The 16,323-nt window shown below is 40.5% G+C and overlaps 1 protein-coding gene across 3 annotated transcripts in view; it reads left to right on the top strand.

The window, feature by feature from the left end:
* Positions 1 to 16,323, top strand: part of LOC128700672 (pyrimidodiazepine synthase) — a 640,204-nt gene that overhangs the window by 615,955 nt on the left and 7,926 nt on the right. For all 3 annotated transcript variants that reach the window (XM_070097054.1, XM_053793963.2, XM_070097053.1), the window contains one exon: positions 8,482 to 8,585. In XM_070097054.1, the coding sequence (XP_069953155.1) occupies positions 8,482 to 8,585 (104 nt within the window). The remainder of the gene's footprint in view (positions 1 to 8,481; positions 8,586 to 16,323) is intronic.

Below are 16,323 nucleotides of genomic sequence, written 5' to 3'. Positions count from 1 at the left end.
CGGCGCTGTTTACAAATCGGCGATTTCGCCCACTTTGAGCCCTATTTTCGGCTAATTCCATTGTTCCAGTCGCCCAACCTCATAGCTATTTCTTTAGAACTCCGTTTTTTCTATCGATTGAGTACAAGAAACTGCCCATTTACTGATATCAACTACCTAATAATGTGGTCAGAAATTTGCAATTTGGCCAATTTCACGAAAACTAAAAAATATGACAATTTCAAAATAAGGTCCAGAATGAACAATGCAGATATTCCAGGCTCTAAAATAACGTTTTCTTTGTTCATCAGTCACGTCTCCAGGCCCCTCTGATATTACTCTTGCTTTCTATTTTGAATTTTTATTCAAACAAAAAATATTAGACTTACTATTATGCAGACTACTGCAATACTGTAATAATTGTATAAATAACATCAACCCATTCATGACTGCATATTAGAATGGCTAGTTGGACATTTATTGGACAATGGCATCATTTGTTTACTTTTGAACATTGGCAAAAATCAAACATTTTCCCTACTTTGAGCTCCATTTCTAGGTTCTTTTTATAGTAAAATCAATCAAAAACACCTCTATTTCTGTAATATGTTTTCCATTCTATCAAATGAGACCAAGAAAACGAGAATACAACCATAAATACTATACGAAAATAGACCACAAAGTCGGCATTTTAATTAAAAAAAACGGTCGTTTTTTTTTCTCATTATGCACTGCGTGCTCCAGGATTTTTTTTATATGGTGCACACTGACCACACAGACCCATTCTCTCACATGTGGGCCTACCAGCTTTCTCCTGCTTGATTTGAAGCCGCTAGAATTTATGAGTATATATACGTCAAACACGGCACCTCGTAAAACGTATATATACGACCGCGACAGTCAAAGGGTTAAAGACACAGCATCAACAACACGGCCACTTGATACTGGAGTTCTGCAGGGAAGTGTCCTTGGTCCCCTGCTCATCTTCATATACATCAATGATCTTCCAAACGTATACCAACACCTGAAGCCCATTCTCTTTGCTGACGACACGACTTATGTCATCTCTCACCCTAATCTTGCCACCCTCAACACCATTGTTAATGAGGAGCTGATCAAAATATCGACTTGGATGACAGCCAATAAACTTATGCTTAACACTGACAAAACCTACTATATTATGTTTGGTAGCAGAGCAGGAGATGCACAAATTAACATTAAGATCGACAACACTCTAATTACCAGACATAATGAGGGCAAATTCCTAGGCCTATACCTTGACAACAACCTGAATTTCAGCACCCATATCCAACACATATCCAAAAAAGTATCCAAAACGGTTGGGATCCTCTCCAAGATACGATACTACGTGCCGCAAAATGCCCTTCTCACACTATACCACTCACTTATTTATCCATACCTCACCTATGCTATTTGTGCTTGGGGATCAACTGCAGCAACACACCTAAAGCCAATAATAACCCAACAAAAAGCTGCAGTAAGAATAATCACTAAATCCCATCCCTGGCAACACACCCCCTCACTCTTCATAGATCTAAACTTACTCCCTGTTCAGTACATCTACACTTACTACTGTGCAATCTACATCTACAGGACCTTAACCCTTTGACTGTCGCAACCCCCAATCCTGAGGTGTCTCCTGGTGTCGCAAAATTTAAAAAAAAAAAAAAAATTATTTTTTCTTATGAAATGATAGAGAATCTTTTTCCGATTGTAATGACACCAAAAAAACGAAATTTGATGGAAAACTGACGGAATTATGCTCTCGCGAAGTTAGCGACCTCGGCGCTGTTTACAAATCGGCGATTTCGCCCACTTTGAGCCCTATTTTCGGCTAATTCCATTGTTCCAGTCGCCCAAACTCATAGCTATTTCTTTAGAACTTCATTTTTTCTATCGGTTGAGTACAAGAAACTGCCCATTTACTGATTTCAACTACCTAATAATGTGGTCAGAAATTTGCAATTTGGCCAATTTCACGAAAACTAAAAAATATGACAATTTCAAAATAAGGTCCAGAATGAACAATGCAGACATTCCAGGCTCTAAAATAACGTTTTCTTTGTTCATCAGTCACGTCTCCAGGCCCCTCTGGTATTACTCTTGCTTTCTATTTTGAATTTTTATTCAAACAAAAAATATTAGACTTACTATTATGCAGACTACTGCAATGCTGTAATACCTGTATAAATAACATCAACCCATTCATGACTGCATATTAGAATGGCTAGTTGGACATTTATTGGACAATGGCATCATTTGTTTACTTTTGAACATTGGCAAAAATCAAACATTTCCCCTACTTTGAGCTCCATTTCTAGGTTCTTTTTATAGTAAAATCAATCAAAAACACCTCTATTTCTGTAATATGTTTTTCATTCTATCAAATGAGACCAAGAAAACGAGAATACAACCATAAATACTATACGAAAATAGACCACAAAGTCGGCATTTTAATTAAAAAAAACGGTCGTTTTTTTTTTTCTCATTATGCACTGCGTGCTCCAGGATATTTTTTATATGGTGCACACTGACCACACAGATCCATTCTCTCACATGTGGGCCTACCAGCTTTCTCCTGCTTGATTTGAAGCCGCTAGAATTTCTCAACCTTAAAATAATGAATCCTGTGATACTCCAATACTGAAACTATGTACTGTGCCAAAACAAAAGCATTCACATTGCTAAACTCACAAACTAGTATTTAGTCCCTTAGCCATAATACCAACTTACCTCATAATTTGTAATATTTTAAAATTAAGAATTAAACTAAGTCTGCCCGAAATGCCTAGCCATGCTAGGTGTTCTAGTGGTACACTCTGTAATTATTATTTTACTGCATGTAAACCACACAATAACCAAATTCTGTAAAATCAGCATTGTAATCCTTATAGAGAATAAACTTTTGAATTTGAATTTCCAACTTCAAGAAACTCTACACAAAAGCTATGTTTGAAAGATGCTTTGTAGTGACCTCAGAAACTCAATTGACTCTAAGAGAGTTTTCGAGAGATCACTTCAGCATCCTCATTTGTGTAAACATTATAGGTAAGGCTTGGGAAGAAGTGACTAAGAGGACCTTGAACTCTGCTTGGAAGAAACTGTGGCCAGAATGTGTAGTCAAAAGGGATTTTGAAGGGTTTGAGGCTAACTCTGGGAATCCTATGCCAGTTGAGAAATCCATTGTGGCATTGGGGAAGTCCTTGGGGTTGGAGGTTAGTGGGGAGGATGTGGAAGAGTTGGAGGAGGAGGACAATGACGAACTAACCACTGATGAGCTGCTGGATCATCTTCAACAGCAAGAGGCCAGACCGAGGAAACTGCTCTGGAGGAGGGGATAGAGAAATTGAAGAAGTTGTCTACTTCAAAGATTAAGGAAATGTGTGCAATGTGGCTTAAAGTGCAAACCTTTTTTGATGAAAATCACCCTCATACAGCTATTGCAAGCCGTGCTGGTGACTATTACACTGACAATGTTGTGAAACACTTTAGGAATGTCATAAAGGAATGGAAGGTACAGGCCTCTATGGACAGATATGTTGTGCGACAGAGGCTCAGTGACTCTCAAGCTGGTCCTAGTGGCATTAAAAGAAGAAGGGAAGTATCCCCGGAAAAGGACTTGCCACTTCAAGTCCTAATGGAAGGGGATTTCCCTTCTAAACATTAACACCATCCACAGTCTCCCCTCCTCCCATCCCATCAATCATCACCAGATCTTCAATAAAGGTAAGTGTCATGTAACTGTGTATGTCTTCTTCAGTTTGTGTGTATTAAAATTAATATTTCATGTGGCAAAAATTTTTTTTTGTTCATACTTTGGGGTGTCAGGAACGGATTAATTTGATTTCCATTATTTCTTATGGGGAAAATTAATTCGGCTAATGATAATTTCGCCTAACGTTGAGCTCTCAGGAACGATTAATATTGTTAGGCGAGGGTCCACTGTACTTTACTTCTTGGTTATTTATTCCAGTTAGGGTATTACATTTAAAAAAGTCTCTCCAGCACTAACAGCAATACACCTCAACAATAATTGCCTTGGTTAACTTTTAACTTCTAAGCAACATGATGTTTAAATAACTTGTAGGTATATGCTAAGTCTCCATATGTATCATAAATTTTAACAGATTTATAATTGGACGAATTTTGGCCAATAGTGAGGTGTAGGTAACTTACATAGAGCATAGCCAGTGTGATACAGTTGTTTGTGTAACCTACCATATCCTTATTTTACACTATTCATTTTTTAGGCAGTTTACATTGCTTTTTTTCTGTAAACTCATCTGAATTAGGCATGTATAGTAATACCTTTATTATTTGGGGGGGTGTTGCCCAAGTGTCTATGAGAACAGGATAATGTTTAAAAATAGCTTTATACCTAATATAGTACTGTACACACAATTTACAATTACGTATATTGTAGTAACCTCTGAAAATAGAGTTAAAAGTTCAATATACTCGGTGGATTTTGTCTACTATTTTTAAAGTCTGTTATATTGATGGTTTACTGTACTTTCATTATTTTAGTTTGTTAGTTTACATAAGGCCACAAAAACATAAATTTAATCATAAATAAGCAAATTGAAAAAATCAGGTGCATCATTTCTGGCAGTTTAGTCCAAGTAGTCCTGGGCAATGTTCACATCTGGACACACATACTAAACAGGATGCAAAGAAGGGCTGTGTTCAAGCATACAGTATTGTAATCTTTTCTTAACTCTTCTCAGCTCTTAATATGTGTATACTTGGTTCACATTACAGGATGCTTCAAACATTTAAACTTATAATTTAGACTTAAACTTCCAATACATGTAATTACATAAAACACCATATCCTCAAGTTTTCATCCCTAGTCTTATATTTCATGTTATGCTTCACATAACTGGGGACTTTAAGCGTGTACTCTGCATCACCCATTTATGTATAAACATTGTATCGTATTGAAATAAGCTTGTATTTTTATAAATGTTGGCTAATAATTATGTTCTCTGAAATGTGTTTGGCATCTTGAAGTTGTTGCAGTTGAATCATGGATTAGAAAAGTTATTGAACAAGTATAATTAATGTAAAAGTTGGAGTTATTATTGACTATTAAAAATGAAACAATTATCAAATAAACGTGAATTAACAGGAGAGTAGATGTTCTGCTGAATAACTCTAGCACTGAATCGCACATCACTTTCATAGAAATGTCCAGATGCAAGAGATACTCTCAGGGGGCACATCCTGTATAGTCCGGGGAAAATCGTGAAGAAGAGTAGATTTCCCACCAACTTTGCCAAAATTAGTCAGTTGTAGTCCAACTGTTACAGTAGTTTCATGAGCCAATGTGCTTCAGCTCTAATGTTTCAAATTCATAATACAGTGGACCCCCGCATAACGGACGCCTTGCATAACGGACAATCCGCATAGCGGACGCTTTGATCGCTAAAATTTTGCCCCGCATAGCGCCCAAAAACCCGCTCAGCGGCCTTCGTCCGAGACGCGTCCAATGTGCGGCCTGAGCCACGCTCACATGTTCCGCCGGTGGCATTGTTTACCAGCCAGCCTCCGCGGTAACATCCAAGCATACAATCGGAACATTTCGTATTATTACAGTGTTTTTGGTGATTTTTTCTGGAAAATAAGTGACCATGGGCCCCAAGAAAGCTTCTAGTGCCAACCCTACAGCAGTAAGGGTGAGAATTACTATGGAGATGAAGAAAAAGATCATTGATAAGTATGAAAGTGGAGTGCGTGTCTCCGAGCTGGCCAGGTTGTATAATAAACCCCAATCAACCATTGCTACTATTGGTGGTACAGCTGCTGCTGCTGCTGTACCACCGTCAGCTGCTGCTGCACTGTCAGCTGCTGCTGCTGTACCACCGTCAGCTGCTGCTGCACTGTCAGCTGCTGCTGCTGTACCACCGTCAGCTGCTGCTGCTGCTGTAGCATCGTCTGCTGCTGCTGCTGCTGTAGCATCGTCAGTTGCTGCTGTAGCATCGTCTGCTGCTGCTGTAGCATCGTCTGTTGCTGCTGTAGCATCGTCTGTTGCTGCTGTACCACCGTCAGCTGCTGCTGCTGCTGTAGCATCGTCTGCTGCTGCTGTAGCATCGTCTGTTGCTGCTGTAGCATCGTCTGTTGCTGCTGTACCACCGTCAGCTGCTGCTGCTGCTGTAGCATCGTCTGCTGCTGCTGTAGCATCGTCTGTTGCTGCTGTAGCATCGTATGTTGCTGCTGTACCACCGTCAGCTGCTGCTGCTGCTGTAGCATCGTCTGCTGCTGCTGCTGCTGTAGCATCGTCTGCTGCTGCTGTAACATCGTCAGTTGCTGCTGTAGCATCGTCTGCTGCTGCTGTAGCATCGTCTGTTGCTGCTGTAGCATCGTCTGTTGCTGCTGTACCACCGTCAGCTGCTGCTGCTGCTGTACCACCGTTGTTGGTGTGGCTTATTGAGAATACCAAGAAACAATTAACCCCAGAGGGTTAGCTACCCAGGATAACCCAAGAAAGTCAGTGTCATCGAAGACTGTCTAACTTATTTCCATTGGAGTCCTTAATCTTGTCTCCCAGGATGCAACCCACACCAGTTGACTAACACCCAGGTGAACAGGGAAAATGCCTGGAACTAGTGCTCATATTGGTGAATTTAGAGCCAGCAATGGTTGGTTTGAGAGATTTAAGAATCGTAGTGGCATACACAGTGTGATAAGGCCTGTTCTGGAAGAAAATACCAAACAGGACCTACAGTACTCAGGAGGAAAAGGCACTCCCAGGACACAGTGTCTCATCAGTCATTGCTGCATCTTCAATAAAGGTAAGTGTCATTTATTCTTCATTTAGTAGAGTAGTACATGCACAATATATATTGAGCATGTACTACTCTATTATTGTGCATGTATCCTTCTCTTTGTGTGTAGGAAAATGTATATTTCATGTGGTAAAATTTTTTTTTTCATACTTTTGGGTGTCTTGCACGGATTAATTTGATTTCCATTATTTCTTATGGGGAAAATTCATTCGCATACCGAACATTTCGCATAACAGCCAGCCCTCTTGCACGGATTAAGGTCGCTATGCGGGGGTCCACTGTATTGATCTAAAAACACTCGTTACAATTCTTACTTCCATCCATCAATCAAATTATCAATGTAGCCAGCAGCTTCCAGTCAAATCTTTCAACTTGATAATGACATCTCCCTTCTATTATGCTCAATTTCATGGTATTTATTTGTAGAGTGACTAACTGATGTACAGTAGACTTCTATATATTGTGCTGGTTATGTTCCTGAAAATCAGTGCTATACATGAAATCATGATATATTGACTGAATAACATATGGGGGAAAAAAATGGTTGTTCTTAACAACTAAAAAAAAAAAAAAAAAAAAAAATTAATTGGACTGAGCACATAGACTCCAGACTAAGGGACTAATTACTTCAAATTCCTTTTCGTCTTCCACCGTTCTCTGCATTGGTCTGAAGAAGCCACTGGCTGGCTAATTGTTTACAGAATAATGATACCCAAATGTTGCACGTGTCTCATTTATTAACTTGTTGGTTTTCTAAACCATTTATTCAAAAGTCAGTTTTTTGTTCATCTTTCCTGAAAATTGTCAATTGATAAAGGCATGCTATAAACATAGGTGGTATCAGGGAGAGGCTTGGGGGGCTGAAGCCTACCAAAAATTCTCATTGACTCCCAAAGTCTCCCAATAAAAACAGTAATAATAATAATGCTTCAAAACAAGTTTCCTAGCCCCTCCTCTTCTGTCTTGTGTTCCGTGTAATTCCTAAATGTGTTATGACCACCTAGAGGCTGTATATGTAATCACTCATTAGTTACTGCCTTATTAGTCGTAAAATAGGCTTAAGTTTGCCCAAAATGCTGTGCATACTAAGGGGCTTTCTGCCTTCTCACCTAAATGTCACCCATCTCTGTACAAGCATTGTATCATGATGAAATTAATAAATATGAAACTAGTTAGTCACCCCTAAACCCTCCAGTATAAAAATTCTGCTGTCACTCCTGCCCATTAATAACTTTACATTTAGAGAACATCTGTTACTCTCTTTCATAAAAAAAATAGAATTTTTGCATTTTATCTTTATATGTTTACTGTAATATACTTGCAGAACTCTGTGCAATTAACAAATATAATATTCTTGAGATACTGAGGATTCTGTAAATCACTTCATAAATAACTGTTTGACAAAGATAAGTTATTGCAAACTCCTTGGGGAAGTGGAAAAGAATCCTTCCTCCATAAGCCATGAGTGTTGTAAGAGGCAATTATGATGTTGGCTGTCTCAGTGGGAGACAGCCAGTATATTAAAAAAAAAAAAAAGAAAATACTGGGGAAAGTCATTGTCATAGGAATGCTTTTAAATTTTTGTAGTTTTTTTTTTTTTATTCAATGTTGCAAAATTCTAAAAGAACTTGTAATTTGTTTTACTGTGCCTGTTCTTAGTAATACTGAAATATTTTCATGTTTTGTTAACCAGGCATGTTGGATTATATGATCTGGCCCTGGGTGGAGAGGCTTCCCATGGCCCAACAGATGGCTGGTGACGATGATGCGCTTCCTGAAGAACGCTACCTCAAACTGGTGAGACTGCTTCTTAGTTCAGATCTTGTTCTTAAAAGTTTAATTAATAAAGTGAGTTGATGGCATGCTTTTTCAGAAGTTGAAGTCTGCCATTATATTGTATGTGTGCTTATGTATGCCTAGTAATTCATTGTTATCCATGAGAAGCTCACAGATGGTGAATCTGCCAGTTTGAAATGTATCTTTTTTTTTAAAATGGGGATGCATGTCAGACCTTGATGACCTGTGTACTCAGATGTAATATTAATCAGTCGTTCTTGTGTTGTTTTATAAAGTTGTTGAACAAATGAGTCGTGTGGAAAGACAATATTTATATGGGCAGCCATGCTGGATAGCATGAATACATGCAGTCACAATTGTGAGAGTCAGGCTCATGGATAATTAATAGTTGAGAGCCAGGCTCATGGATAATTCAGTTGTGAGAGCCAGGCTCATGGATAATTCACAGTTGTGAGAGCCAGGCTCATGGATAATTCATTGTTGTGAGAGCCAGGCTCATGGATAATTCACAATTGTGAGAGCCAGCCTCATGGATAATTCACAGTTGTGAGAGCCAGCCTCATGGATAACTCACAGCTGTGACAGCCAGGCTCTTGGATAATTCACAGTTGTGAGAGTCAGGCACATGGATAATTCACAGTTGTGAGAGTGAGCCTCATGGATAATTCATAGTTACAAGAGCCAGCCTCGTGGATAATTCATAGTTCTGAGAGCCATCCTCGTGGATAATTCATAGTTCTGAGAACCAGGCTCATGGAAAATTCAATTGTGAGAGCCAGCCTCATGGATAATTCACAGTTGTGAGAGCCATTCTCATGGATAATTCACAATTCTGAGAACCAGGTTCATGGATATTTCACAGTTCTCAAAGCCAAGCTCATGGATAATTCACAGTTGTGAGAATCATTCTAATGGATAATTCAGTTGTGAGAGCCATCCTCATGGATAATTTACAGTTTTGAGACCCAGCCTCATTTATAATTCACAGTTTTGAGAGCCATCCTCATGGATAATTTACAGTTTTGAGACCCAGCCTCATTTATAATTCACAGTTTTGAGACCCAGCCTCATGGATAATTCATATTTCTGAGAGAAAGCTTTATGTATAATTCACAGTTCTGAGACCCATCTTCATAGATAATTCACAGTTCTGAGAGTCATCCTAATGGATGATTCACAGTTCTGAGATCCAGGCTCATGGATAATTCATAGTTCCGGGTCAGGCTCATAGATAATTCAGTTCTATCAAAAAGCCTTAGTTGTAGCTCATGGATTCTAGCCATGGGTAACAGGTGATAAAACATAAACCATAGCTCGCAGACTGGGGACTTACGGATGTTAACCCTTTGACTGTCGCGGCCGTATATATACGTTTGCGAGGTACCGTGTTTGACGTATATATACTCATAAATTCTAGCGGCTTCAAATCAGGCAGGAGAAAGCTAGTAGGCCCACATGTGAGAGAATGGGTCTGTGTGGTCAGTGTGCACCACATAAAAAAAATCCTGGAGCACGCAGTGCATAATGAGAAAAAAAAAACTCCGACCGTTTTTTTTAATTAAAATGCCGACTTTGTGGTCTATTTTCGTATAGTATTTGTGGTTGTATTCTCGTTTTCTTGGTCTCATTTGATAGAATGGAAACTATATTATAGAAATGGACATGATTTTGATTAATTTTACTATAAAAAGTACCTGGAAATGGAGCACAAAGTACAGGAAATGTTTGATTTTTGCCGATGTTCAAAAGTGAACAAATGATGTCATTGTCCAATAAATGTCCAAATAGCCATTCTAATACGCAGTCATGAATGGGTTGATATAATTTTTACAATTATTACAGTATTGCAGTAGTCTGCATAACAGTAAATCTTCTATTTTTTGTTTGAATAAAATTTCAAAATAAAAAGCAAGAGTAATATCACAGGGACCTGGAGACATGACTGATGAACAAAGAAAATGTTATTTTAGAGCCAGGAATGTCTGCATTGTTCATTCTGGACCTTAGTTGTAGCTCATGGATTCTAGCCATGGGTAACAGGTGATAAAACATAAACCATAGCTCGCAGACTGGGGACTTACGGATGTTAAACATGCACACACCGAGGCAGTACTATGTTCACGTCATGTTCTTGTGCATACTAGTATATAAATGACATCTTTCATAAAGTACTTTGTGGACAGTGTTTGTGTACCAATAATTAAAATTTAAAGAGGCCCTTTTATCCTAAAAGTTTAGATTGTAAAAGTTCTTTATGGGTTAGTTTGAGGGCCAAATAACCACCCTACCATCTTCAAATCTCTTCATGTTTGGTGTTCAAGGTTAATTATTAAAATAACTAGAACAACAATAATGATAATAATATAACTTTTTTAGCTGTCTCCCATTGAGATAGGGTGACCTGGCAGAAAAAAAATACACTTTCACTGTCACTCATTCAAACACTGTTTTGCCAGAGGAGCATTATCATCACAGTTTGGATAACCATCCAAACCACAACATCTCCACAATGCAAGGAATGTACTTCCCCCCTCAGGGAATACAGTCAGGCTAACTGGAGTCCTTGAATCAATTTGTAAATGTTATCTTGCACACACTCCAACAGCACATCAAATCATAAAAATCACTTGCCGCCTCTTACTCCTATCTAACATGCTTACACAAGTCTGTTGATGTCCATGCCCCTTGCATACTAAACCTGCTGTATCACCTCTCCAATCTTTCCTAGGATAAACTTACTTTCCCTCTACTCCAGATTTATGTGCCCTGCTAGTTATACTGTTTTCTCCATACTCTCTAAATGTCCAAACCACCTCAGCAGCCTGTCCTCAGCCCTTTAAATAATACTTTTGGTAACCTTGCACCTTCTCCTAACTCTGAATTCTCTGCATAATATTCACACTTCACATTTACCTCAAAACAAACACACACACACACACACACACACACACACACACACAAATCACATTCATGAATGCACACAAACAAGCATGTGGGAACACACCCAGATACACACAATCATACACACAGACACATATGAACATAGTATTATTCACCACATATAATCACATGCACATTTATACAAACTCTGCTGATCAAAAACCAATGGGATTTTGATGAGCTTTAGAGAGGAGACAGAGGAGAAACAACAGATTACATAGTACTAACATTTCGGTCTGGAGATCCTAAGGTGGTGATTGCAGTGATGTATAACCCACCACAGAACAGCAGGAGGTCAAGGCAAGAGTATGATGAGAATAATAGAGCGATAGTTGACACACTGGCTGAGATGGCCGGAAGGGCTCATGCGAGCAGGGCAGAGCTACTGATCATGGGTGACTTCAGCCACAAGGAAATCAATTGGGAAAACTTGGAGCCACATGGGGCCAAGAAACATGGAGGAGTAAGATGATGGAGGTGGTATTGGTAAACCTGATGTACCAACACGTAAGGGACACTACCAGAGAGAGAGGAGAGGATGAACCAGCGAGACTGAACCTAGTATTCACCTTGAATAGTGCAGATATTCAGGACATCACATCTGAAAGACCCCTTGGGGCCAGCGATCATGTGGTTTTATGCTTCGAATACATAGTAGAGTTACAAGTGGAGGGAGAAGCAGGGAGGGCCGGACGGGTGAAGCCAAACTACAAGAAAGGGGACCACGTAGTCATGAAGAACTTCCTGAACGGGGTTCAGTAGGACAGAAAACTGGCGGGGAAGTCAGTGGACGAGATGATGGAATATGTGACAACAATATGCAAGGAAGCTGAGGAGAGGTTTGTACCCAATGGTAACAGGAATAATGAAAAAGCCAGGATGAGCCCATGGTTCACCCAAAGGTGCAGGGAGGCCAAAACCAAGTGTGCTGGGGAATGGAAAATGTATAGAAGGCAAAGGACCCAGGAGAATAAGGAGACCAGTCGTAGAGCCAGAAATGAATGTGCACAGGTGAGACGGAAGGCCCAAAGGCAATTTGAGAATGACATAGTAGTGAAAGCCAGATCTGACCCAAAGCTGTTGTACAACCACATCAGGAGGAAGACAGTAGTCAAGGACCAGGTAATCAGGCTGAGGAAGGAAGGAGGGGAGGTCACAAAAAAAATGAAGTATGTGAGGAGCTCAACATGAAATTCAAAGAAGTGTTCACTGAGGAGACAAAAGGGCCTCCAGAAAGGCAGAGAGGTGGGGTACACCATCAAGTGTTGGACACAATATATACAACCAAGGAAGAAGTGAAGAAGCTGCTGAGTGAGCTAGATACCTCAAAGGCGATGGGGCTTGATAACATCTCTCCATGGGTCCTGAGAGAGGGAGCAGAGGCACTTTGTGTGCCACTAATAACTATATTCAACACATCTATCGAAATAGGACGACTACCGGAAGTATGGAAGGTAGCAGATGCAGTGTCACTGATGTGTATAGTATGCAAGGTCATGGAGAAGATTATCAGGAGAAGAGTGGTGGAGCACCTAGAAAGGAATGAGCTTATCAATGACAGCCAGCACGGTTTCAGGGATGGGAAATCCTGTGTCACAAACCTAATGGAGTTCTATGACAGGGTGATGGCTGTAAGACAAGAGAGAGAGAGGGGTGGGTAGATTGCATTTTCTTGGACTGTAAGAAGGCGTTTGACACAGTTCCACACAAGAGATTAGTGCAGAAGCTGGAGGACCAGGCAGGGATAACAGGGAATGCACTACAATGGATCAGGGAATACCTGTCAGGAAGAAAACAGCAAGTCATGGTACGTGGCTAGGTGTTAGAGTGGGCGCCTGTAATGAGCGGGATGTCACAGGGATCAGTCCTAGGACCAGTGCTGTTTCTAGTATTTGTGAGCTACATGACGGAAGGAATAGAATCCGATGTGTCCCTGTTTGCAGATGATGTGAAGTTGATGAGAAGAATTAAATCGGACGAGGACCAGGCAGAACTACAGAGGGATTTGGACAGACTGCAGGCCTGGTCCAGCAATTGGCTCCTGGAGTTCAACTCCACCAAGTGCAAAGTCATGAAGATTGGGGAAGGGCAAAGAAGACCACAGATGGAGTACAGTCTAGGGCCCAGTGTATAACACTGGGCACATCTCCTGAGGCGCACATCAACCAAATAACTGCTGTAGCATACGGGCATCTGGCAAACCTAAGAACAGCATTCCGACATCTAAATAAGGACTCATTTAGGACACTGTGTACATTAGGCCCATATTGGAATATGCAGTGCCAGTTTGGAACCCTCGCCTAGCCAAGCATATAAGGAAACTAGAGAAAGTGCGAAGGTTTGCAACAAGACTAGTCCCGGAGCTAAGGGGTATGTCCTATGAGGAGAGGTTAAGGGAAATCGACCTGACGACACTGAAAGACAGGAGAGATAGGGGGGATATGATAATAACATATAAACTACTGAGAGGTATAGACAAGGTGGACAGAGTCAGGATGTTCCAGAGATGGGACACAGCAACAAGGGGTCACAGTTGGAAGTTGAAGACTCAGATGAATCACAGGGATGTTAGGAAGTATTTCTTCAGTCACAGAGTTGTCAGGAAGTGGAATAGCCTGGGTAGTGATGTAGTTGAGGCAGGATCCATACATAGCTTTAAGAAGAGGTATGATAAGGCTCACGGAGCGGGAAGAGTGACTGAGTAGCGGCCAGTTGAAGAGGCGGGGCCAGGAGCTGTGACTCGACCCCAGCAACCACAACTAGGTGAGTACTCACAAACACAAATTCACACTCAAATGAACACATATGCAATCAGACTCATTCTCACAAACATAAACAGATATTGGTGAGTACACTTACCTGCCCTTATGCCCCACATCATACACCCATTACAGGCTTACTCAATTTTTTGTATAAGAGAAAAAATAGAAAGTCAAAGATACTTACAAATGGGGAAAGGCGTGGGAATGAAGGAGGCATTTGGCATTACTTGTGAATGAGAATGGATGGCATGAACCCAACTGAGAGAGGAGTTTAAGGAAAAGTTAAGTTCCCTTCAGGAAGAAACTGTAACAGTTTGCAGTGAAGCAAGGAATGCCATTACAGAACAGTTAAATAGGACAAATATGGCAAAGGAAAGGACCTTAATGCTTGAAGAGGAGAGGAAATGGGAAGACTGAAAGAGACTGTAGAAGAAGGAACAGTGAAAGAGGCTTTTGAAAAGCAGTTCACTTCCCTCCTGAGGGAAACAGTGGCAGTTTGTAGCAAAGCAAAGCCAGGGAAGAGGTTGCAGAATATTTAAATAGGGCTAATTGAACAGAGCCTAAAACTGAAAGAGGAAGTAAGGGAGCCGAAAGAGACATGAATAACAAAAAAAAGACACATTACCGGACTGGAACGATACACAAATAACCCGCACTTAGAAGAGAGGAGCTTACGACGGCGTTTCGGTCCGACTTGGACCGAAATATCGTCGTAAGCACACCTCTTCTATGTGCTGGTTATTTGAGACCATGAAAATGAGTGGGAGGTCAGTAAGAGCAGAACTCTTGAAGGGAGTGCAAGAGCTCAGAGAGAACAGAGCAAAATCGCCAGCAGTGTTGCTCTCTGAAGATCGGGAGGCTAGAAAGGAGAGACCCTCTATCTAAAAAAGGAGAAAAACAGGTGTTAAACTACAGACAAGTTTCTCTGACTTGCATACCTTGCAAGCTAATGGAGTAACTTATCAGGAGGAGAGTGGTAGAGCACTGGAAGAAGTGGTTTCACAAGCAATAACCAGCATGGGTTTATGGATAGCATATCCTGTCTCATTAACTTGTTGGAGTTCTATGGCAGATATGTTACAGAGAGAGGAAGGAAGGGAGGGAGTTCGGTGGATTGCATTCTTTTTTAGATTGCAAGAAGGGTTTTGATACTGTACCCCTCAAGTGGCTGGACCAAAAATTTGTCTCAGGCTGGGGAGAACAGGGAACAAAGATTATCTATTGTAAGAAAGCAAAGGATGACTGTCAATAAAGAGACGCCAGAATGGGGAAGATTATCTAGCGGGGTTTTGCAAGGAACAGTGTTAGTACCAGTACTGTTTCTGGTTTATGGATATGACATTCCATAATGCATTGATTAAGATGTATCCCTGTTTGCTGATGTAAAACTGACGAAAAAAATAAAAAGATGAGGACAGGGAAAGGTTCCAAGGAGATCTGGACAAATTGTAAGAGTGGTAAGATAAGTAACTGCTGGAATTTAACGCCTAGTAAATGCAAGGTCATGAATATTGGGGAAGGAGTAAGAAGACCGGAAATGGGATATAGACTTAGGGGGATAGAGGCTACAAACTTCACTCAGAAAGACGTAAGGGTGAGCATAGTGCCCAGTATACACCCAAAGGCTCACAACAGCTAATAACCTCTGTAACCAATTCTCCTCTGGAAAATTCAAGATTTATCTTCAGGAATCTCACCAGTCTTTCTTGGTTTTTTATACAACATTCGTCAGGCTTATCGTGGAGTATGCATCACCAGTATCGAACCCACATATGAAAAAGCGTTTTAAGAAACTGGAGAAAGTGCAGAAGAATGCAACAAGGCTTGTTCTTCAGCTAAGAGGTATAAGCTACGAGGAGAGAATTACGAACTGAACCCAGAGATATTGAGGAACACAAGAACCTGGGGACACACATACAAAATACTCGGGGGAACTGATAAAGTATGTCAGAAAGTATTTCTTCAGTGTCAAGAGTGGTCCAGAAGTGTAATGATCTTGGCGAGGGAGTGGTGGAAAGGGCTTCTTTCACAGTTTT

This window comes from Cherax quadricarinatus, chromosome 56 (assembly GCF_038502225.1).
Source record: "Cherax quadricarinatus isolate ZL_2023a chromosome 56, ASM3850222v1, whole genome shotgun sequence".
Classification (NCBI taxonomy): Eukaryota; Metazoa; Arthropoda; class Malacostraca; order Decapoda; family Parastacidae; genus Cherax; species Cherax quadricarinatus.
Note: the sequence above shows the minus strand (reverse complement) of the source record. Positions and strands in the feature narration are given on the sequence as shown.